Source organism: Pomacea canaliculata, linkage group LG2 (assembly GCF_003073045.1).
Source record: "Pomacea canaliculata isolate SZHN2017 linkage group LG2, ASM307304v1, whole genome shotgun sequence".
NCBI classification, from domain to species: Eukaryota; Metazoa; Mollusca; class Gastropoda; order Architaenioglossa; family Ampullariidae; genus Pomacea; species Pomacea canaliculata.
Genome location: NC_037591.1, coordinates 25,553,196 through 25,578,158, shown reverse-complemented (window position 1 = coordinate 25,578,158; position 24,963 = coordinate 25,553,196). Strand labels below are relative to the sequence as shown.

Below are 24,963 nucleotides of genomic sequence, written 5' to 3'. Positions count from 1 at the left end.
TAAATGACCGTAGATTTTGGTACAAATATTTTGGTAATTTTTGTCTGAAGCCATTAGAGAGTTCCTTTGTTTGAGAGGTCAGTTGTTTCAACTTGAGTATTTTAAGTTTGATACTTTCTTGGAATGGTGTTTTTCGTTTGAGACATTCTTGGTGTGTGTGCGCGTGTGGAAACTACCAGAGAGTCTAGGGGACTGCTAGAATTTTATAAGCAAAGATGATTCTGTTGTATTTTAACCTGTTTAGTAGTGGAAAAGAATATACAGTAATACAGAGGGGGAATGATGAACTGTATTTCGGTTTGAGTAATACGTAATTTTTATAACTCTCCTTGGAACGTTAGAGGAGTGCCACGTATATAATAGAAGTGACTTGGACTGTACAAAAGAGTTTCCTAGAGTGAGAAAGAGACAAAGAGAGAGTAAGGACACGTGACAGCTAAAGGTCATACAAAAAAGACAGACACCTCACCTGTACGTCACTCAAGCAGGTGGAGCGCCAGACAGAAGACAGGTGCGAAACAGAGAGACATCAAGAGTTGGCGCTTATGAAAAGTTGAATCACACGCAAAATTACCTGTGGAGAGCGTGTTCCGTTTTCAAGTTCTTATTTGATTTTCTGCTCGGACACAGCTATTGTGGTGCTTTTTCGACAATGAGGTTATTACGTTTCGCCGTTGTTTTTGTAGGTAAGGATGTGTCAGCTTACTTACTACTTACTCTTCATACTTTTTTTTCGATACGATACAAATTAATGGTCTTCTTGAAACTTTTAAAGATTTTTCGCCGAAGATGGTGTGATCGCTGTTTCTGAATAGGTTGAATGATTTATTTATTTACTTTATGTGGGTAGAGAAAGTGAGATAGTGAATCTGTATGATTTTATGTTATTGTGTGTGCGAGTGGTTTCTTTTGCGCAACTGAATCTCATTCTATAACCATTGGAATTTTTCTGCTCCTATAGAGCGATCTTTCCTAACTCTCCTCACCTTGGGACACTCCATCAAAAATTGTGGAGAGGGAAACACAGCGCAAAACCCACCAGATGTTTGTAAATGACGAATGGAAAATACGCACGATTGTTTTCCAAAAATAAAATTTGCGAAGGGTCGGGGGAGGGGTTGTGAAACTTTGCGAGCAGACACGATCCTGTCACTACCACGCTTGACAAATGAAGAGTGCGGAAAGTGCGGACTTGCGAGCTACAGCCGGGTCTTTCTCAGCGGATGTACTGCGCATGTCCAATGCTCGATGGAAGAAATGACCCAAAATGTCTGCTGCAAAGTGTTGCCGCCATGTACTTCTATCAATACTATTTGTTAAAGGCAAATGGGTATGTGGTAATATATGGTATAATTCTGGTTCCAAAAATTAAATGATCGAGTCATCGAAGAACACATTGCTTTGACAGCAAAGCTCAGGGGGTCGACAGCGCCCCTTCAGAAAAAGATACTAAGGAGAGGTAATATCAAACATATCGCATAGCAGACAACGATTTGTTGGTGCTGATCCGAAATAAATATTACTATTTTGGGGGGTAGCACAAAAATGTTCTGCACACGAAACCTTATTTTTCTTTTTATTGACACACATATTCGATACTGCAGAATAGTCTTATTGCCTTATACTAAGAAGGGAGAGATCACCACCATGGCCTTTGTTGTTCTTGTATTTGCTCACTCTAAAATCTACTATTTTCCCCTTAAATTGTGTGTTGTGGGGTAAAGTCGTAGTCATGACTGTAGGCTATAGTGCGTTTTAAGTACATGTTGTGAATGGACTCTTGCGTGTGTTTGAGTTTATATTGTCCATGACATGTGTTTGCTTATTCCATTATACATGAGTGGCCCACATGCTTATGACACGTGTTTGTGTTTGTGTTTATGCGCAGGTTATCTGGTCTGCAGCTCCTGGGGTGCGGTCGCGCAGCCTCCACCTGCGGGCACGGGTGCAGGTATGGTATTAGAGCACAGTCCGGGTGGGCGTTGGGGCTTAATGTTGGACTGTGACAGCTTACTGATTCAAAATTATTGTCGTTGATCACAAAAACGAAATAACTGTATTCTTTCACGGTCTTATTTTGGGAAGCAAAGTTGCAGAGAACACGGATACAATTCTAAACTTGCCCACGCACCCACGCACCCATGCACAAGCGCGCATATGCACAAAGAGCATAAAAAGCAAAACAAAATAAACTTATCTTTAATACAGTAAAGCCTCTCTATTAAGAACTTTCCGATTACGACTCCTCTTGTTTACGACCGACATTTTTTTCACGGATGCATTTTGCTATATAAACGTCAACACTATTACGATTACCTCCCCAACCCGCCTTACGTCCGACAGTTTTAGGTCTATTACGACTTTTCGCATAAATCACGTGTTGAAAAAAAAATGAAGTCCATTTTAAAATATATTTCTTCTGGTCGACCTGATTTTGGTGCATTCTTAATAGAGAGGTTTCACTGTTCATTTATTACAGGTCTCCCTGAGAACGCTCGGGTAGTAACACATTTTTAATTGCCCATTTGAGATTGACCCCCCTTCCCCCTTCCCCCCTTCCCCCCTTCCCCCTTCCCAACAGCAGCATATCTTCCCTCTAATTTTGTTGACATTTTCTTTGCAATCTGTTTGATAGCTCGGACGCTCGTTGGTAGATTTAGGTCAGGACGCCGACTAAGGCCAAGATATTATTTCTTTGTTAAAAGATCAGATTCAGATGGCAATGTTCCTTTCATAACTTTAACTGTGATTGTCCACTTTGTCACTGTTGTTGCTGTTTACTCTTATTGTCGAAATCTTTCGTAATTTATGTAGTGATTTAGAATAATATGGGAATTCATTATTTCAAGCAAAGAACGAACTGATGTAAATTGATGCCTGCCTCAGTCATCGGCCTGTAGATAGAGATACGAGAATCGACTGCTGTATGCCAACCATTGGACACGGCAAGAAATCTGTTGACATGTTGACTTGTGCACGCAGCCCTTGACGCTTACACTGACACTGGACACATAATTCACTTATCACTTATTCCACACGTCTGTCCTATTTCTTTGCTCGCGCTTGTCTTGTTCCTATGGCTGTCCAGCCACTTTAAACAATGCATCGATCATGATGTTCACATTTATTGTTCTTGGACAGCAAACACGGTTTCAGCAGCAGAGCTGTACATACATTCTTGGGACACCCTTGTCCTGTTGACAGCCTTGCCTTTGTTGAATATCCTCCCCTTGTCTCAGGCCGGCACACAGTATATCAGGGTCGCAAGTTCAAAGTGCTAGACGGATTCTTCAGGCCACGATACGCCTCGGTGCTTCGTCGGTGAGGGCGAAGAAGTCCGCAGTATCATCCGTTTGTCGTCACGGCGAGTAGCTGACGAATCCCCAGTTAGCTGCCGTCTGTCCAGTGTCGGATGCTTCCAGAAGGGGTCTTGTGTTGTGTTGCAACCCTTCATGAGGAAGACAACTCGGAAGAGGGGCATACGTATGTGGATGCACAGCCCAATCACCAGCAAACAGCACTGAAAACGCGCTTGCAGCTTTTCATACTTTCAGTCCAAGAAAGCAGGTTTATCACTTCTCGTATCAGCTTCTGTTCCTGCACCGTTCCTGAGGTCGGAATAAAGGTGACGAGATAAAGGATAGCTTTCTGTGCTGGCCTGTAAAAGTCCATCTCCACCAAGCACATGGCCTCAAGTGACAATTAAAGCTTCTCGACATGGCAGGCTTCTCTCGTTGGCGGTGTGAACCGTGAATATTATCCGTGAAAAAGTGTGTCCTGGGTTAGCAGCAGGAAGGAAATATCTGCTGTGAGGAAGGGTGATTACCCATTCAGATCTACTTTGAGTTGGAACATTCTCGGTTGTCGTCCTCAGTTGTCATAGAGGTCGTTCTTAACCGGGCAGAGTGACAAAGCGCGAAACTTCTAAAGTGCCATGAAGTCCCACAGTACCCCGTTCTTTACCGACTTCTGGCGACGTTTGTCACACTTCTCTATGCAGAGCGGAAAATAATTTTGACAATATATTGGCAAACAAGTTTGGATTTAGTATGTAGGCCAAAGGCCCGACTTCTCGAACGTTCGCATTCTTCCCTCCCTATAAAAAGAATATTGGTTTTCTTGGACTTTCGTACACAACTTTGCAAAAGCTTGGTCAAACGTTCGACATTTTCCCGATGAAGAAGGGCCTTAACAAAGACGTATGACAACAATCTGAGTCTATTAAACTGTTAGTTAATTGATCAGTTTATGAAACTGACCTTTGGCCTGCGACACCACCGTTCTCTTCGTACGCGAAAAGTGTCATTGTCAAAGGCGAGCAAGTTTATGCCTCACCGGATACATTCATGCCACATGAGAAAATTAATCAGTACAGATGTCATATAAACTTTAACGTCCTGATGGTTTATTCGTTTTTTCATGATTGTCTTCGTTAAAATGCCACTCATCCTTGCACAGCATAGAAAAGCTGAACAGAAAACGTTCCACATAATGTTCACATGATCATCGCTTTCTTCTGTCCACGCCTCGCTCCATCTTCAGCTGATGTAGTGCTTGTCACGACCCATCCCGAGACTGCGTGTGACAGACGAGGAGCTCTTGTAGTTCGTGACAGTGTAGATCAGGTGTGCACAGATAGTCGCCACGGCTTTTAGAGGCGTCTGGGGGTGGGATGGGGTTGGAGGCTCAGGAGAACCGATACATAGATTATCAACGACGACAAAGGATGCGCTCACAGCTTTGCATACAAAATCAAACGGTGCTCAGAGCGTGTCAACGCTAACTTTTACAGCAAAAGAGAAACATGAACAAAAAAACAAAACAAAACTGTAGTCAACACAGATACACATTTTTAATGGGAACTTAATTCATCTGTGTTCCCGAAGTGCTAATTCCATACCCCACCTACTTTGTATGCTAAAAGGGTGAGTAAGCTTCAAAAGTGTTATATATTTGCATGTAATATCTGCTAAGAGAAGTTTTTTTGTGTCCAAAAAAAGGCATAAATCATATTCATTTCCAATGCAGGAGTAACTGTCTGTTACTGTCTCTCCATGTGCATTTGTGGGTAACTTCTTGTTCAAAAATATTTTATTTCGTATATTTTAGAATACGAAAACACTATATGTCCGTATAGGATCTGTATTGATGCATCAGTTATGTGTTAGCAAGATACATTATGGTGAGAACAATGGTAGTGATTAACAAGAGACAAAATTTAAGTAAGTAGGCGAGAACAACTACCCTATGGTCACTTACATCTAGTCACATGGATGATTGTCTTTTTTTTCAAAATCTGCAGTCGCAATGATTGCACTTGCTGTAAGTATGGGAGATACCAAAGTGTGTAAAAGATTTAAAGTTTGTTTATTTTAATTTTCTTTTACCTACAGAGAAACTCCGAGAGAATGGAATGGGGGAGAAAGAAATTATTTTTAAAAAATAAGCACGTTTAGTAATTAGAGCGTAACAGATGTTGTGGTGGGGGTGGGGGTGGGATGATGGAGATGATGGTATAAACAGAAGATATGAAAAGATTTGCATAGAAACGGAGGCGAAGATGGAGAAAGATTTAACTCAATCCTCTCCTTTCTTCAGAAAATATCGTGGCGGCCAACTTCGTGCTCACAGCAGATGCCAACGTGACAGCAGGTAATAGTTGTTCACTGCATGATCACGTCTTGAAAATTCTTGTCTCCCCAGTGAGCGTTCATAAGAGTTCAGGGCTGAATGTTCATTACGCAATTTTCATGCTGTTTATAGGTTAGCGTAGAAGTACAGTTTGCTCGAAACATCTCGAATATGTTGCGCTGGCTTTTTCGTACAAGGGATTTTTTTTTTTCAAAATAGCATTATGACTGCAGGTTGAAGGGCTGTCTTGTCGTTGTCCTGATGTGCTTTCTGAAAATTGAAGGTTCACGGTGAGAGCACACACTCTGCTGGAAAAACTCTTACCTTAAAAGTTTTGTACAGTAGAGAGCGTAAGTTTATGGAAAACTATTTTTGGATTTTAATAGCTTGAAACTAAAACACCAGCGACCAAGCGCTTTTGACCAACGTGCTAACTCATGAACTCTAATATTTAGAAATCGACGTAGTTCCGTCGCCGAAGGCAGGATATGATTTAAAGAGCAGTTGGATTTTTGCTTGCTGACAAAGTTGGATGTTACTTAGCGTTGAAGCTAATTTATGTCAAGATATTTATTATGAAACTGTAGTATTACTGAGGAAGAAAAAAAAAGTATTGTGTTCAGGAGAGGCTATTGGTAGTACTGAAATAGTTTGCGATGCGTCACATGATGTGAGTCGGACCAATGACGGAGTATCGTCCTGTGTCCAGGGCCTGACGTGACTCACGTACGGAAGAGTCAAAACGTCGGACAGCAAACGCTATAGCAGCACATAGCTCACGTAACGGGAAAGACGTAGTGACGTCATGACAGACGTTGCTAGATCGAGCAGAAGAAAAGGCTTTTTTTAAGTCCCTTAATCAGACGTATTTTTCTCGATCCCCATCTACTCGTATGGTGCACCATTGTAAACGTATATTCCAGACAATTAAAAACCCAGATCGATCATATCGATAAACAAAGAAACAAGTTTTTTTTTTTCATATGTATGGCACATCCACGTCCACTTCTCATATGTTCTACTGGCCAACAGCCGATGGGGGCGATCCAGAACAAAAGCAAAGTTTGATTTATAATAGTCTTGTCAGATAGTTACTGAATTAGAATAATAGAAACTTTTCCTGACGACCGTTCACAATTTCGGGATAAGCTATAAAAAGTAAGCTTAGGATCTTGATATAAATGGAAAAACAACAAGACCATTGTGGTGTTTTTCAAGGCCAGTCATCTTCAACCAGCCAGCAAAACCAGAGTGTCGCAAAACTAATTATACACCGTGCAGAATTACTAGAATACTGTTTTTATTTATGCAAAAAAAAAAAAAAAACCCAAAAATTTAAATCAGAACTTGTTTCAACATCGTTTTTAAGAATACCTGTTTGCCAAGTAGGAGGAACATACACCACACCTGATGTAGGTAACACTTCATATACCCTTGAGACAAAGAAGCTACTGTTTAAGGACCACATCTTTTGTGCTCCAACTCTTGTGTCTTCCTCGTCGCCAAGAAATTCTTTACCTTAAAGCCGTTGCGTGTCAAGGGTGGGTAATAAGTGTCACCGGCTCGGAAAATATTCATCATTCGTTTTGGCGCCCGCCAGGGTTGAAGTCCCCTGGCAGTCGTATATCAGTGGACAGCGCTGGTATGTCCTGGAGCATAAAGTATTCATCAGTTGGTATTCCAGCCTTACACACCCCCTGATTTCTACATATAAAGTAGGACCTATATATTTGATTTTCTGAGGCAAACGAATACCTGGCATTTTGTAGGAATTACTAAGGCAATAAAATAAGCGAAGAAATCGTGCATTTTCCCCTCAACATCTTCGTAAGGGGTGATTTTTTAGTTGAATTTACTGAAGCTCTACGCCGTAATGATAGAGATGTGCGAAGAGTTCATAGATGTGTGTCGGTATTCGTAATGAACATACGTAATGAACGTTCACCTTGCTATGACTCTGAGTTATCGCTCACGTGGGCAACATGTGGAAGGTATCTTCGTTCGTATGCTCACTATAATGAACACCAGTGCAAGAAAAGTAATTTTTAAATATTAAAAATGTGTACATAAATAATTAGCGCAGATTATTTTAATATTGTATATTGATTGATATGTTTATGTTGAACAAATGTGCAAAGCGCAATGTAAAGAAAGTCTATTCGGCGACTGCAAGGTTCGCCTCGAGGTGGTATAAATGAAAGCTGTAAAATTGTTTTGTTCCATCTAGATGTCGCACAACAGTTCACCCTAGGTGCCGCTCCACCCACAGGTGTGTGTGAAAGGTGCCCAGACTGTGCGGTCTCCGGACTGGAGGCTGCGCTGGTTACAAAAAACTCTTTTTTCCCCGTCTTTCTTACTATTGGAGCTCTTAATAAAAGTCGGGCAAGGAAGGACACAGCTGTGCTCAGTGCTGACAATGATAACGCTGGTGTAACGTGCTGAAGGACCGCTCGAAAACTCGGGCACAATAACTGCTGTAGTTTGTGCTGCTCTGTTGCTCTAGCGAAGCCTGCGCTGTGTACTCTCTTTCTCTGTGTGTGTGTGAGAGAGAGACCTTTGGTAGGGATGGGTGGATAGAGAGAGGAGTTTGATGCCTATGCTACTGACACTGAAGCTGCGTTTCTGGCGGCAGAAATGTTAAGTGCTTGCTCCTCACGCGAGAAGCCAAGTGCAACATGCTGACTGTTTGTACACCAAGTCTCTATGTGCACTTTGCCGTAACTATACTCACCCGAGTAACCATGCATTGCTTTTGTACACGCTATCGTTTGTCTGCCAAAATGCTTTTCCGATCTGTGCATGCATGTGCACATCTGTTTGTGTGAGAGAGATTTGGAAAAGAGCGGGTGAGATGGCGAACATGTACCATATTGCAAATTACCTTTTAAGTGATATACAAGGAACAGGGGATGATATATCAATAGCTTAGCACACAGATAACTTCCCTGTTCCAGAGACTGTCCATTTCAAGTTTTCACAACACATTTCCGAAAAAAGGCTGGTGGTGACGTCACGCAAGTGTCTGCTGCAGACCATGAATCTCAGGTACAACACATCCACTCTACCCAGCAGAGCATCAGGGTCGTAGTAGCTTTAAATACAATATCGTATAACTCAGCTGCATATCAACACCAAGATTCTATGGCCAAAGAGGCAATCGACTATGTATTAAAAATAATTGTATTTTATTAATTCGAAGGGAGCCAAAGCATCGCTCTCTATCCTCAAAATGCTTTAGCAACTTTAGTTACCGTAGGTAAGATGAGGACAAGGTGGAGGTAAGGGGGAAGGGGTAAGATTTAGGGTAAAGGAGAAGAGCAAAGAATGTTTGGGGATACATCGGTTCTGAGTTTTCCACAAACGTTCATGGGGGTGGGGAGTGATGGGGGGGGGGAGAGAATTGGTGTTTCACGCCGAGCCAGCCACTAAGATTATATCACGGTAAGGCAGCTGGTCATGTAAGCGGATCCCACATGAACAAAAAGAACAGAGGGCACCCAAGAGTTAAACCCAGGACAGCCAACCTGTATTGGTGACAGGCGCTAACCGTTGTGCCACTGGACAGCCCACTGGTTCATGGCTGCATCGCCAAGATTCATAACTGCGCAAAAGAGAGTCACAGCGGGATGCGAGGAACAATGGGAATCGAAGATGTCGAACTCGTAAAAAGAAGTCGGAGCAACTGAAAGAAGACGCTCAACAGGTCGAAGGATCAAATATTCCCATCTGCAAAACGGTTCCGAAGCGTGACTAAGATATGGCGGCGAATGTTGTACACATATGTAGCAGATTCACCCCACCCCATCCCACGTCTCCTGCCTTGCGCAACTTTCCCATTCATCATAACGGTAGTTTGGAAGGACTGGAAAGCATTCTCTGACGACATCGAAAGTAACCTTTCATCTTCTTTGGACAACTTTGTATTAATGTCATTGTCTGACATTCATAGGCTAAAGAAAGAGCCGACGAAACTGAGGAGTGGTATATTTGTTGGACGGTGATGGACGATTCCGCTGACTCGTGATGAAGGGGATCGCAAAGGCGGTGATGCCGAGGCTAGTGACAAAGATGAAATGCTATTGAATGCTGTCATCTGCTGACAAAAAGTGGAGGATTGGGGATTGAAAGAAAAAAATGACTTGACAGTTCGTTGACGGAGGAGAGTCAAACGACTCTCTGATATCTTTGCGTCATCGGCACATTCTTCTTCAAGCCTGGCTCTGGCACTGGGGTGGCGAGAAGTAGTTTGGCAAAGTCCCTTACAAAAATATCATGTTCATTTCAATGCATATAGTCTCGACAGTCGTTCGTATAGTGGCTATCATGATGGGTACAATGCTGGCACTCATATGCAACCTGTGAATAACTTCTCAGAATCTTTGCAGGAGTACAGATAAATCTGTCTTGTTGATGATCTTAGGATTTTTCTAAGCTCATTGTCAAATTGCTATATATATTTGTAATAAAAGACATATATATATGTAGGAGAACATTTTACATGGGGATTTTATTTGTACTTTTGTGGGAGGGGAAGAGGATTACATTTATTATTTTTGTCTGGGTTGAAGCATCAAAAAAGAGATCAATTACTTCAGATTAAGTATCTATAGAAACTTCATAATGAAGACATCATAAGTGCACAGCTTGAGTCTGGAGTTCTGCAGGTCACTTTTATTCACTGTGAGATATAACAGTCATTACATGCATATGTCGACATGGACCCAAAAGGACCAATTTGCCATCTCAATCTAGTCATTAAGTCAATGTCTGCCTTGAGAGTGCTTTCATTTGTTTCGATTAAGCACTGCCGTTTGTATTACTTAGTATTCCAAGGCAGAAATAAATATTTTATGACAAATTGTTCGTACTGTTAGGACCACGTACTAAATTCCTTATCAACAATTCAGAGTTGTGTAATGTTTTCCCAGGAAGCTTCTGTTTACGTCTTAAATATTTAGACATTGCCGTCTCAGTGCTTTCAAAAAAACCTCTGACTTACTTCCGAGCAAAACTCTACTCCATTTGTCTTAATCACACAAGCCCTATCTCCTTGCATGTCTCTCAACGAGCAGCAAGACCCGTCTTCCTTGCGCACTGATTGATGATGCTGAAGAAAATAAAAACAGTTAAGGCTACCACTCCTTGGTCCATTCCTATTCATTTGCAGTGGAGCAGACGACAACCCTCTGGTCTATGGTGACGGGTACACAGAATCCAAGTATCGGCTTGCTGGGGCCAGCTGGGGCAGTAGGGTCAGGCCCTGGCCCCGACGCCATCACCGCAGCAACTGGTCAGGTCGCCACAACTTCGGTAGCGCCTCCACATGTAGCAGGCACCACATCATCCCTTTTGAGCGCAATCTACCCGACACAGCCTCCTCTTGGTCCGCTGGACCCTTTCGGTAATACAAACAAAGAGCTTAGTATAAATAGAAGGGCAAGACCCTCACATGCAAGCAACGATGGTTAGCTGCTAGTCTGGTGGTTAGTGCCCTCCACTGAGGAACTGAAGCTGCCGGTTTAAGACGTACTCGGGCATGTTGACATGTAGAGTTGCCACGGTTTTCTAAATAGAATTGAAGCCATGCCGTTGGCATAAAGTTGTCCAGACCCAGCCTGTGGCTGGAAAACTACCCCCTGCCCACCCATCAGCAGGGGAGGTAAACGCAGACAGAGCGGGTTGGGTTCTGCGTAAACCACGATGTGTTCCCAAGACACTGTGAGCCACTTATATTCATTGTGCCTATGGCCACTGTAACAGGCTATGGGAATCTTTACCTTTTTCTTCATAATCATCATTTTTTAAAACATCAACACAGGAGTTGAACATTTAAACATTTTAAACGATAATCACTGTGGTGGAATCAATGAGACAAAAGAAGTGGTTTTTTTTTTGAGGGGTAAAGGGGTATAAAGTCCCAAGTCTTCAAGATTTGAGATATAGTCTTTGTCTCTCACATCTTAAGCTCATGTTGTTCGAATAAAATGATGGGAAAAACAATAGAAACAGGTAGAGGCTGGAAGGGATTTCAGAAGCAATGTGTTTTCGTGATCTGATTCACCAGCCTATCAAGTGTGACTGCCTTCCATCAGCAAACAGAATTAAACTTTCAGCCATTACATTTATTATCCAAGGTACAAGATGAGTGAAAGGAAGAGAGTGAGTGCTGACAAGTGTGCTGTTATAATCTGCTTGCATATTTTGTAGCTGCTTTTGGCTCAAATACTAACCACTCACATGTTCTATTCTGGTTATGCTGTAACATTTATCACTGCACAATACCGGTACATTGTAAATTTCAAGAGCTCACTTTATTAGTAGATAGCAACAGAATATAATATATATGTTGGATTGAGGAGGGAGTATTTTGATTTGTCTTAATGAGCTGCTTGGTTTAGTGAATTTTAAATTATACTTAGATTTACCTATTGTGCTTTGTTATCAGGGATCAAAATATATGGAGAGGAAATTGCTAAGTTTTATCTTGCTGGACAGTTAGAAAAATATAAAAAGTTTATGTTAGCACTAATTTCTTTTTTTTAATATTGAAACTGATTTGCCAGCTTTTTCAACATTTGAAGGCAGAAATATTTGACCAGGGATGATGTAGAAGATTTGCAATATCACTCTAATCAAACAGTGTCCATGAAAACAGGTGGTTCAGGTGCTGTAACAGTAACACCTAGTCCTGGTAGTATGGGAAACATGATGGAAATATGGAACATGATAAATGGTGCTACTGCCACCACAGCTTCAAATGGTACAGGTGAGTCCCAAGTAATAGCTGACATTCCAGGCACATCATTGGCATGCCAACCATGCTCACAAAGCAAATGCAAAAATGCTGTGAAATATAGGCTAAGCATGTAAACTACAAATGTACAAGGCAGGCAGTCACAAAGCATGAAACAAAGTATGCATGTACAGCCTTTCTGGCAACTTGGTCAAACAGGAAACATGTTTTTTGTGTGTCTATTACATTGTGTTGCCGTGTTGTCTATACATTTTTCATTTATTTATACTCACTGCTGAACACTGTGTATGTGTATGCACATTCACTTAATATACTCTGTATATTTTGAGTGTAGTAGCAAACATGTCAAGAAGACCCAAGTATTAATGGTGAGGAAAATTATTATTATTTGGTGTTCTTGCAACTCTGGCATCCTTTTATTTTTTTATTTTCAGGCAATGATGTCATTTTTCGTAAGTATTATGCCATTTTCTCTATTCTTTATGGAAAGAAAGTCAGGGATGTTTACTTCTACTTACTGATCTTTATTAGCCTGACTGGTTAGTCAAACCACTGCTGCATTATCCTACCATGTTACCTTTATTACATCTGGACAGTTTTTAATCTGTTTCCTGCTCATTTATGTAACCAAACACCAGTCTTGTTTAATGAGCTAAGGCACACAGGCTGAGAAACTTCCCTGCTATTCGCTATCTTTCCGTGGTGTTTAGCTTTAGTTTTTGCAGCAGTGTCCTGAAGTCTGACATTATTTCTAATGTACACTGTCAGTGATATTGTTGATGTAGCAACACCATAAACTTATGTTCCTGTGGTGTGTTTAATGCTATACAGATATTGTGTATCTCTGTGGCATCAGTCATTATTTAAGTATGTGTGACAGTGACTGTAGTATATGTGACTATTTCTATTTCCATCTGCTTGACTATACTGACAAGCCTTATTATGTGTGGCAGCTGGGCTGACAACACAACAACTAGCAGGAATGATGACTAATTCAGGCTCTTACTACAACATGACCATGGGGAATATAACAGGAAGTGGATACCCCTCCTCTTATCCTAGTAGTTACCCAAGTGGCTCAGGACCCCCTCTTGACAACACTATTGGGACGGGCTCAGGTTTTCCTGGAGGCATGGGTTCAGGTTTTCCTGGAGGTATGGGTTCAGGTTCACCTGGAAGCTACCCATCTGTAGGGACAACACCTCCACCTCAGCTGCCTGGGGGAATGACAGGCAACACAGGTGCGTACAAGTGTGTGGGGATGTGGGAAGAATATAGTTTGTGTGTGCATGTTTGAGTGGATATGCAGCTGTTTCATAATGCACACACATTATATTTAGAGACTTAAAAATATTTTCCTGAGCAAATTGAGTGCCACAAAAAAAAAAAGATTAATCATATGTAGGACTCTGATCATCTACATCTAGGGACCAAGGATGTGCAGTAAAACACAGCGACAGGTGTTAACACCTTAAACTTGGTGGACTTTATGTTGCAAGCCATTGATATACACCGATGTTAGTACATGAATTCAAAATACTATATAATCTGCACAAGGTTTCAATGACCTGCTGAATGGTATCCTGAGTACGGGGGGAAGTGGTGTGATCCCACCTCCTCCCATGGGTCTTCCGGGATCTTCCAATACTGGCATGGCTACAGCACTTGCTCTCATGCAGCAAAGGAGGCTACAGCAACAGCGGAAGCAACAGCAACAACAGCAACAGATGACTAATTTAAGTAAGTTACAAGGTCTGACCTGATTTTTATGTAAAAAGATAGTGAATACTAGACTTCTGGAAAATGAAGGTTATAATCACGACTATGACCTTAGATTTGTTTGAATAATGTTGTGCTGCATACTACGGATGTGTTTTCATGTTCGGCATATGCAGCATATTTTGATGAACAGCAAAGTTCAGTTGAAGGGCTCAGATGAGGTTACATTCAAAACTACTCGCCTGTAAGAGAGTGCAGTTTTGTTTGCCACGTGTTATTTTTTTAAATATGAGTTTAAAATTGTTCACCATTTAAGAAACCATTTACTTTAAACTGATTTTTAAAGATTTGCATACAGTGTGTCTTGTATAATTATATGCAGGGCTGTGCTTAGGGGCAGGCAGACGAGGTATCTGCCTAGGGCCCTGAGATTTTGATTAAAACCGTGGCATCAAGGGCTCCTCACATGACCTATGCCTCGGGGCCCCACGGGATAAGGACAGGCCTGATTATGTGCATTATACAATTGAAAATTACATGAAAATACATATTTTCTTTTTATGATGGATACTAAAAAAAGAAAAGCAACAAAACAGCAAGGAAAAAAAACTTAATAAAATATTATGTATACCAAACATTTATAGAATTTTGAAAGTTAATACAAAACATTTTTGTTTCAGTGACTGCTTCCATGATTGCTGGAGGGGGTTTGTAAAAAACTTTCCTAACTTAGACTTTCATAAGTGGTTCTATGTACATAAGTCACTGAAACCAAAGGTTCTTGTGATCTGCTTCATTGTATGGCAGCCTTTCTTCTAGGGTTTAAAAAAAAGTTGGTTGTTTAGTTGTATCATTTATTTTGTATCCTTTGAATCCTTGCTTACTATATCCAGATCATGGTAACACTATAATTAAGGACAAATTAAAATATTTGGATTTTCATATTTCTTCAGGTTCCTTTTTTTCTGATTGTTGTAAGACATCAAAGTGCCTAATATAACTATAGATTCTGCACATGGACATCCATGTGGATTTGTGCAGGTGAACTATTAGATCTGAAAGATCTCATGCCAATGATGATGATGATGATGATGACTTCAGGCGCGGGACAACAGCCAGGCCAGTGCTATTTTATATTTTTGTTATATGCATAGCAGCTGACAACATCCATCTTACACATCAGTTAACTGCAGATATCTCTTTGCCATTTCTCTCCAACACATTCACTCACACTCAAAGAAAACTTCAGCGTGGTACTTATACATGGTACTTATGCTGTGATGCAGTAATATTCTTTGACTTCTTTGTCCAACTAACTCATCACTGACTACTTGTTTTTCCATTGTCTGCAGCTGGTGGCAGCATGAACAACATACTGGGAGGTGGGGGGATGATGCCAGGAGCCAATAGTATGCTTGGAGGAAGGTCCTTGGCCTCCGCTGGTAGCATGGGTCTGCCAAACATGTTCTCTGGACCTGGTGTTGGGGGTGCAACACAACAGTTAAGTGGTACCCCCATGGACCTCTTGTCTGGAGGTTCCAACCCCATGAGGTAATGAAGTTTCTGATGATGAAGGTGCCTATGTTGTTCATTTCAGAGCTGTTATATACTAGCCTTTAACTTCAACAAGACAGCCAGATTAGTGGCCCTCCCAACTCTGAAGAATCTTGCAGTTATCCCACTGAAGACGAATGGGGGCATTTGGATAATGAGACCAACCAAAAATTGTGTGAAATTTAAATGAACAGCTTTCTCTTTTGATCCATGGAGAAATTTGAGTTTCTGAGCTTGTCCCATCTAACATATCTCCCACATTTTTAGTTAGGAGCCCAGAAATTTCACTTGGAACAGATTTCTGTTAATCTGGGAAAAACAAGAAAGAAGATCAAAGTAGAAAGTTTGTAGTTTTGTTTTTTAAATATATACTTAGCAGTATCACTTGTCTTTATACAGTCTAGCTGCATCTCACCATTTACATTTATTTATTCATTGATTATTATCATTTCTATTATTACCATGCATCTTCAGTGGACTATTCAGCTCAGGATCAGGAACCACTGGCGGTGGCGGTGGCACTGGTGGAATAGATCTTAGCTGGTGTAAGTAAATGCCTTTCCCTAATATTTCTCTGCTGATCAGTTCATAAATAGATCACACGTACATATATATATAAAACAGGTTAAATGTGTTATAATATACACAAAACTTGAGCATAATACTGGTCTTGGGCCTAGTTGCATGACCATTTTATCCCATTTTTCTACAAATAAAAAATGCCTGTAGGACGTTTTCGTTTATACACATGACCTCTCTATGTATGAAAAGATGTGAAATCTTATGCAACCTTACCTTGTTCTTTGAAAAGAACTGCATGGGCATGTCCATGTATTCACACAGTTTCATAAGAGGTGTTGTATAACAGATTATCATTTGTATTTTATCACATATTTGTATTTTACATCTGTATTTCAATTACACAATCACAGTGACAGGAGCCCTCTCATCCACATCTGGAGGTGCAGCTGGGGGTCAAGTCCTAGGCTGAGCACTCCTTATGGTAAGTAAAGAGACAGTATTTTTTCTTTGCTGGATAATTTTGCTAAAGGATACTACAGATCCTACCTCTAACTGTTTTTCCTAGTAATGTGGCTACTGCTTGTCCCTGTCAAGCCTATCAGTAATTCTGATGGCGATGCTCTGTCAGTGTAACTGTAAAAGAGACCAGATCATGTTTAACCCTTGAATACTTTAGTCTTTAACAATAAAGCTGCAAATGGTTTAAAATGTATTCCCTTCAGCAGAGGGATTGTTAACTCAGAAAAATCCTACAAAAGTAAGATTTAAGAATATTATAAGGTTTTGCTTGAAAAACAAATGAGTTTGGATTTATTTCCTTTTTTTCTTTCTTTAGCCATGCTGGTCAGGCCAAGTTATGGAAGTGTCAATACTCTGTCATACATTTGCGAGAATCTGCCATGTTTTGTTTCAGTCAATGTTACTTATGGTACTGTCATGGACACAGAGGTGTATAGCGAGAGTTGAGGTTGAAACTAATAAAAATATGCGTGTGCTCATTTCCTTTGAATCTGTACAAGGCATGCTCATGGTTTTGTCAAAGTAACACTCTTGGTGTCCAGACCAAGAGTACTTCTTGCTGTACATGTGTAGGCATGAAGGTCTTGATCCTGTATGTGGTCAATGGATAAAACATTCCCTGTGCCACCAGACCAATGGACACTGGGTGATGGGTTTCCATCTGCTTCGCAGGTCAGATGGAAGGGCGAGCCCAAAGCGACAGCAATGGAGGATGCGAATTCACGAATTTTAGGCATTTCTGGAAAAGAATATGTGGTTTATGAAGACATGCATAATCATGTTAATTTGTTAACACTTTGGATATGGAGACATACACAATTATGTTGATTCCATAAACTCTGGTTTGAAACATGGTCTCTCACCATCTCCCCTTCTATGCACATTCACAATTGCAAGCGAGTGTGCCTGACAAAACACAGAGTGAGCATAGTCTTACATATAATAAAACTGACACTTGGCTAGCCCAGTGACAGAAAGCTCATGACCATCTACTCAGCCTTAGTGTGATGCTCATCAGATTAGCTCATTGTGTACACAAGGAAAGATACATATCTGAAAAAGAATTTTCTGCTCATACTCAAAACCACAAATTTGTAAGTTGAGGATTTCAGGATCTAATTTAAGATTCCATGATCGTTCCCACAAAATATTCATTACTCATTGTAGGCATTACTCACTTAGACATTCACAGTTAACATTCTGCACCATTCCTGGATCTCCAGCTGGACCTGCTGGGCCCCTTGGCCCTTGCTGTCCCTTTGGTCCCACGTCGCCTACTGGACCTGCTGGGCCTACTGATCCTCTTGCACCCTGGGGGCCTTGTGGTCCAACAGGACCCACCTCACCCTTGTCTCCAGCAGCGCCCTCTGCACCAGCCGGACCTTGATGTCCTATTTCTCCTTTCTCTCCTCTGCGGCCCTACATCAAGTACAAAAAGAAAAAAATAAGAATCTCTTGTCCGTTGACACGTACGGTTTTTTAAAAAGCAGATCTGTGCGAAGTTTAGAAAGACATAATCTTCCATGAATAATATATGTACATGTATATCAGAAATTGTCCACAGCCGCCGCGGCTGCTGCTGCTGGATGATAGCGCCGACAGTGATGAAGATGATTAATTGTTATCGCACTTTTAATTTGATATTTGTGTTCAATGTGCTTTTCAGAAGACAAACAAGCAGCATGCACAAATGCATAAGCATACGTACACGTATACACACAAACACAATAACCCAGCCACCACCCCCCCCCCACTCCACACACACGAGAAAACGAATATCCAGCTACTGAATGAAGAAGAGAAACATCTCTCCAAGTGTACTGAGGTTTAGCCGTACCTCCGATCGAGACTGTTTTGATTCGTCACAATTTTTTCTTAAATGCTGATACTTCCATCTTGAGTTGACCGAGAAGTCATGTATTACATTCACTGGAATATAAATACATATAATAGTCTGCTTATTTTAGCGGCACTATGCTCCTCAAAGGAGCAACAAGGAATAAACTAAACTAAAGTTGATTATTTTAACGGTGCCTTTCTTTACGACATTTTCTTAAACTGACTAAACACTGAGTTGTATCCTTTGAATACGACCTTCATGAATACTTTACCTTATCTCCCGGAGGCCCACCAGCTCCAGTTGCTCCTGCATTTCCGGCAGCGCCAACGGGCCCGTCAAGACCAGGTGAGCCAGGAACACCCTTCATGCCAGCTGCTCCCGCAACACCTTTGACTCCCGCTCTCCCAGGCTCTCCCTTGAACCCTGGCGGCCCTGTCCAAAGTATTACATCCACACAATGTCATGTTTTTAGTTCACAGTGATTTCAGCTAGTAACTACATGGACATTAATTTTACTTTCTGCTCCCTTCATCGCCGTGAAAGATGCAGGCGCTCAAACGAGAATGGGCCGGGCTGTCAGGGATGGCTACTCCTTAAAAAGGTTTCACTATATGGCTAGAGGATTGACAGGGTGCCATTTCGGGGATTTCTTTTGTAACGTTTGATAGGCAAATAAGTAAATCAGTACAGATCTGGAGGTGAGTGAAGGTGGCTGGGAAAGATTGTCGATGCATGTTAGCTTGCGTGTGTTCGTGCACGGAGGTGAGAGAAGTGGGAATTAAGTAAGAGCACAAGTAGGAAAGGTAATACAAAACAGAGAGAAAGAATTAAGGAAGTAAGAGATTCAATTCTTACACACATTTTCTCACTCTTTTCGTCACACTTGCACATATCCACATCCATTCAAACACTCTACCTTCGGTTCCAGGAATGCCAGGCTCCCCTTTGGATCCTGCACAACACAGAATCAATAACGAATATTTTGGCAAGTAATAGCAAGGAGACTGATCTAGTCCTAAGATATTCTTTTTCTGTTCATCCATCTCGTTATCGTTTAGCCAGTATTTAGCACAAGATGCGCGCGTGTGTGTGTTAGAGTCCGTTCGTGCGCGTGCTCCCATACCTTTCTGGTGAATGTTTAACATACGCACCTTGTGGGCATACCTTGGTTGCATTGTTGCAATGGTTCTGAATCACATTTTCCTGCAAAGAAAGATGCATTCAAAACGTAATCTGCATGCTGCGTGCTTAAAAACGAACAAGAGAAAAACAAAAGTAACATCCAGATTACAATAATTTATTTTAAACAAAAGACAGAGACTTAGATTTTTAAAAAAGCACTCATGCCTGCATACCTGCTACAAACCTTCACCAGGAGTTTCGTAGACATTTTAGTTCTCATAAGAACCAAATCATCAAACAACAAACCATCACATGATAGCCCTCCAACACACCATAAGTAAAACGGAGGACAAGCTAGGTCGTTAGCTTCCCGAAGCGTCGGCTGTATATAGTGTTTTTCGTCAGAGCTGCTGGAGTCTATGCAATCGAAGAACTTTCCAATTTACCTGTGCTGCAAGCATTTCTCTCAGGATGAACTCAAAGCCGGTCAGCTGGAGGTTGTTGTCCACTTGTCGCTTGTTCCGGCCATGTTCCGGGGGGTGAGGCACATTCTGGGGTTATAACAATAGTTAATGTACCATACTTTCTGAAGTTACACAAATATTGTGACAAATCATAATTTTGGAGGCTACATAATAATTACACGCGGGAAATAATCATCACATAAAATGCAAAACTGTATTTTAGGAAGATACACCGAAAAAAAAACCACATTGCGATAAAACGTTAAAAACTGTTTAAAAAAATGTTTAATGATTTATTGCCGCAATTTCAATAGGATAAACCACTCGTTTGACATATTATATAATGAGCAATTAAGAGGATGTAACAGACAGTATGTTCCAAGCTGGACTCCGCAATCTTCCTTGTGATGAGATCCACCAGCATCCCCCGAACTTCATTCTCGCTCTTAAGCAGGTTAGCCATATTGAAATGCTGAACAACACTGACGATCACCAGTGCAACAAGCTGCACCAGCGCAAACAGCCACAAACACGTGATGGCGTGTGACATTCCTGTGGGCAACCTGAGTCCGGGTGAAAATAATAAATTCTTTTATTTTTATATATTTTGCTGAATGAGTGATATTTCCAAAAGGGTTACAGTGGCTCGATCAGATTTGACACTAATCTGTTCAAGAAACCGAGTTCTTTTTCACCTTATACTTCACTGCATGTGAAAAATGGAGATTATTTCTTAACACTTTGAATGTCAGTCCATGTACTAATCACGAATTTCTTACTTCTCACTTCGGCGAATGGCAGACAGACGTTGTGACCAACTAGACAGGAACGGCCAACAGCTGGTATATATAACAATTCTCTATATGTACACGGAATGGTCGGGTGACACCTGTTCTTCTTCTCACCTGCACCAGTTCAGAAATCTTGGTCCGTCGTGAGATAAGATATGCGCTGCCAATGTATTCTAGGGACATCAGTGTGTAGTGCATCCATACATGTCCTAAACTACATGATCCTTCCATGAACGTAGATCCCCTATCTACGTCCATGATCCTTCCGTAAAGCTGTAGTGTTGCAGTAGAGTATGGCGGTGAACTGGAAAGAAAAGAGCACCACAAAATCTCTCGTGGATCACCCATAATACGTGAACAGAAAAAGCCGCACACACTAGTTTCACAGAATTTATTTTTTAGTGTACGACGTGGAATCACAAGTACCTTGCAAACGTGTTTACGACACGGTCGTGCAACTGCACGCACTTCGAGTACAGTGTTTTAATTAAAGAGCGCGTGCAACACCTTTTCTCATCGAGTAGCGAGCTCAATGGGCTTTACAAAAACGTGCAGCACACAAAACATAAAATGGGAAAATTTTGATGCGATGAACGTATGGAGTGATAAGACAATGGATGTCCAAAGTTTTCCTTTCAGCCTTGGTTTTTTTTTTAGGGGTGGGTGGGTGGTGGGGAACAGTGTTCAAGATTTCAGAATTATGGTTGAGATCTGCACACCATAAAAAGTAATGATGTCACCAGGTGACGACATTACAAAGTTACGTAGGCATTCAGCGGACTACTTACTCCAGGCAGTGTGGGAACTGTATTACGAGACACGGACCGGATGCATAATGGAAGGAGTTAGAATATAATGAAGTAAGCTGCAGTATATCAACTGCACTTTTGATTAAACGCCTTTAAACACACGTACTAGTACTGTTAGGGGCAGAAAAAAAGCCCATCTACATATAGCGGAGAACACTGGCGTCTGAACCGAGAGGAGCCCTGGTTTGATGTCCTTGTGGCGCAGTAAACTTACCCCAGCTGTCGGGATGAAGAAATGGATACCTGATTCCATACATGGGGGAACCTTGGTTTTCTCCATGGTCCATTTTGATACTTATAACATTATTCGGGGGAACAAACAAAATTATTTATTTCAAAATTATCCAACTCTATTTGGCCAAGCTGTAGTTTCGCCACTATTTGTTAATGTGTTCTACAATCCCAGCCTGTCTGGCACTGCCATCATCTGAGTCACTACAAAAACTACGCTCTGCCACTAGGAAAAGCATAGATAACAACTGTAGTCCTAAAAGATATGTTTTTAATTAAAACGTTTGTAGAGGAGATAGAATATATAGTAACCTTGTTTTCTTAATCCACGATTTTGTCTGTAGTGGTGCAGTGAAAGTCTATTAACAATAATATGACTAGATAGTACACACATACCATACCGCCTCCTCATGGAGTTCATGGCATTTAAAAAGTGTCTAAGCACATGTTAAACACAAACACGCTTGCACATGCACAAATAAGCTTGTAAACTCATACGAATTTTTAGTAGCCAAAGCTTTTTCATTCCCTCATCCCTTGGAAATCTATAAAAGGATAATGTTGGATTCATAAGCCTGAACTGTTCACTTAGGTAAACAGTAATGCCGACATTTTTTTCCTTTAATTGTATGAGCCGATTTGGTCGAAGAACACTACACGTTTCAACAGCCGACGTCAACCTGGAAGGTATCTATTACTTCATCGGCTGACAAATGAGAGCAGAATGAAGCAACTGATGGCAGGATTCTTGAGACAACATGCTTTACACCTTCCCTTAAATAATAATAACCACTCCCCCCCCCCACACACACAGGGGAGCTCAGTGCACTCTAACATGTTGTAAACCGTCAGATATACATAAGATGGCAGTATGCAACAAAGGTACCGGTTCTCCCCATCATCCCACGAATCCCTATATATACCTCCGTGATCATCCAGTCCCGTGGACTCACAGCTGATAAATTGCGATGAGACCATTTGCTAATTCTTTTTAGTTAAGTCCCACGATTCGCACAATAAAAGGATGCCAATATTTGACAATCATTTTAAAACTCTGTTTGGCGTGAACGCAGCATGAAAATACTCCCTCCATCACATGTCATTGCACGACTCCCAACAGCTCGTAGAGCACGTGTCCGATCCCGAAGGCTGGTCGCACGTCCACGCAACTCTCACTGCTGCAAGTACTCACGCAACCGGAAGTGCTGTTTGGCCCTTTCACTGTTAAACCCGCATGGGCCCCAATAACAATGTAAGGAAACCAAACATGTCATATTTTTAGCATGTGAACACCCCTAAAGAAAAAGGCATGTCATCATCTGTCAACATTTTCGTTGGTGGTGGCTGCGTTTAAAGCAATCCCCGCGGTATCGTTTTCCAGTAAAAAGCGGGTTTGTCCATTGGCTTACCATTTTTCTGACAGTCCTTGCACACATCATCAGCAGCGCCAACAGTAAGTCCATCACGTAGCCTTATTTATTTCTTAATCTGAGTAAAAATACACATAACACATCCACAAGATGACAAAAGAAACTGGTGTTAAGGATCAATTGCAAAATGCCTACGTTATTTCATCATACTAACTGAAATAGTACCCTCATGGTCTCCCTCGTTTAACACTTCAATATTGTAACAAAATCATCTGTGTTGACAATGTCACTCATATATATTTCATAGACACATGCTGTCGATAAAGGTGAGCAATATTAAATAGGTCTAAAGGTGTTCTCTTCCTGTTGTCAGCCAGTTGTGTCCTCATACTGCTGTAAAGTTGCCTGTAAGTTGCCTGGTGTTCTCACTAACAATTCTCAGTGCAATGTTTGCATTAACTTCTCTAAATTGTACAGCAAGCAAACAGACTACAGGTACAGCCGGCTTAATGGAAACCTTAAGTTATGCCACTTTCAATGAAATTCAATTCTTTTAAAAAAATGGTCCAGCATGTTCACTTTTAGCCAATAACATGTTAACTCCCCATCAAAATAATAATAAAAAAAAATCGCCTAAGTCACACGTACTGAGTTGATCTTTAAGAAATATTGCCTTGTTTGATATATAAAGAAAAAGATTACAGACCATCTCAGCCAATCAGATGGTTTTTGATGGGAGAGAAAAAAAGATGGAAACACACTGTGATTTTTCGCTGCATTCAGCAGCTGCAGACGTGGACACTGGTGGCATAGTTAAGAGGGTAAAACAACATCTCCAAATGGTGTTCACCCCATCTGAGATAAGATGCTATAGAAAAATAGGACCTGTGATGTTTGCTTGCTAATGTGGCTGTCCAAGATGCCTAGAGATTAGTCACAGCTGTCTGCACATCTTCACATGCCAAAAAATTGCTCATAAGTTTACAGACAGAAAGAAATACTATATGCTTAAATACACACGTCTAATGTTGGTTTAAAACAGAAATGCTCAGCTTGAACAAATAGTAACAGGCAGGACAAGCCCCTTCTTCTCATTTAGAATGCAACTTTTCATCTCCTTAAAACCGTCCCCTTTCTTGCCTCTTTATAAGTGTAGCAAACATAATCTTATCTAAAATCCTGCCTCAGCAGGATTATTTGAAATAAAATGCAGTGGTAGCTGAGCACACAACCACAATTCATTCTGGGAAGCTGGTCAAGTGCCAAGTAGTTTGAGTGCTAAGAAATAATGCAAATTTATCTCATTCCACCACCCACCAACAGCTACCTACAGTGTCTTGTTCTATTTTATAGTACATAATAAGACGAGTTTCTTTCCAACTATCTGGTTTTCATTCATCCACACCAATAATTTCTCCATTTCTTCCATTATTTGAGCCCTTTGCTTTGTTACTGCTTTCACTCTTTTCATACTTCAGCTGCTGTCAGTATTGTCTATATCAGTGATGCCCAACCTTTTTCGGCCTGCGGGCCATACACATTTCCGACATGTGCGTCACGGGCCGCTTGACCGCAAAAAAAAAAAAAAGAGCTAATACCATTTTTATTAGAAACAAGTTGTACTTACCATTAATTAT

The 24,963-nt window shown here is 41.1% G+C and overlaps 2 protein-coding genes across 5 annotated transcripts; one reads left to right on the top strand and one right to left on the bottom strand.

The window, feature by feature from the left end:
• Positions 1–467: 467 nt before the first annotated feature.
• On the top strand, positions 468–17,178 carry LOC112557111 (uncharacterized PE-PGRS family protein PE_PGRS46-like). 3 transcript variants are annotated; one of them, XM_025226754.1, is made up of 14 exons: positions 469–686; positions 1,889–1,951; positions 5,599–5,652; positions 7,859–7,900; positions 12,287–12,397; positions 12,820–12,837; positions 13,339–13,626; positions 13,943–14,125; positions 14,785–14,811; positions 15,146–15,223; positions 15,457–15,655; positions 16,133–16,203; positions 16,591–16,661; positions 17,016–17,178. In XM_025226754.1, the coding sequence occupies exons 1-13, from the start codon at positions 653–655 to the stop codon at positions 16,647–16,649; spliced, it is 1,227 nt and encodes a 408-aa protein (XP_025082539.1). In that variant the 5' UTR covers positions 469–652; the 3' UTR covers positions 16,650–16,661; positions 17,016–17,178. The 3 variants fall into 3 exon arrangements, with proteins under 3 accessions (XP_025082538.1, XP_025082537.1, XP_025082539.1); XM_025226753.1 differs by lacking the exons at positions 5,599–5,652; positions 7,859–7,900 and adding an exon at positions 10,799–11,032 and having other exon boundaries at positions 468–686; positions 15,158–15,223; XM_025226752.1 differs by lacking the exons at positions 5,599–5,652; positions 7,859–7,900 and adding an exon at positions 10,799–11,032 and having other exon boundaries at positions 468–686.
• On the bottom strand, positions 16,957–21,062 carry LOC112557112 (collagen alpha-1(XVII) chain-like). Of its 2 annotated transcripts, none has more exons than XM_025226755.1 (8): positions 20,905–21,062; positions 20,496–20,688; positions 20,108–20,212; positions 19,691–19,742; positions 19,456–19,491; positions 18,811–18,971; positions 17,878–18,118; positions 16,957–17,438 (listed from the first exon to the last, which is right to left on the bottom strand). In XM_025226755.1, the coding sequence occupies exons 2-8, from the start codon at positions 20,673–20,675 to the stop codon at positions 17,206–17,208; spliced, it is 1,008 nt and encodes a 335-aa protein (XP_025082540.1). In that variant the 5' UTR covers positions 20,676–20,688; positions 20,905–21,062; the 3' UTR covers positions 16,957–17,205. The 2 variants fall into 2 exon arrangements, with proteins under 2 accessions (XP_025082540.1, XP_025082541.1); XM_025226756.1 differs by having other exon boundaries at positions 20,821–20,936.
• Between the last annotated feature and the right edge of the window lie 3,901 nt (positions 21,063–24,963).

Bases quoted from the DNA above. Each gene is read 5' to 3' on its own strand.
- LOC112557111 (XM_025226752.1), top strand. From the start codon at position 653: ATGAGGTTATTACGTTTCGCCGTTGTTTTTGTAG. The intron at 1,952-10,798 runs GTATGGTATTAG...ATTCATTTGCAG, and splicing joins ACCTGCGGGCACGGGTGCAG to TGGAGCAGACGACAACCCTC. The intron at 14,126-14,784 runs GTAAGTTACAAG...TTTTTGTTTCAG, and splicing joins GCAACAGATGACTAATTTAA to TGACTGCTTCCATGATTGCT.
- LOC112557112 (XM_025226755.1), bottom strand. From the start codon at position 20,675: ATGTCACACGCCATCACGTGTTTGTGGCTGTTTGCGCTGGTGCAGCTT. The intron at 19,492-19,690 runs GTGCGTATGTTA...TGTGTTGTGCAG, and splicing joins AACCAAGGTATGCCCACAAG to GATCCAAAGGGGAGCCTGGC. The intron at 17,439-17,877 runs GTGAGTAATGCC...ATTCTTTTCCAG, and splicing joins TGTTAACTGTGAATGTCTAA to AAATGCCTAAAATTCGTGAA.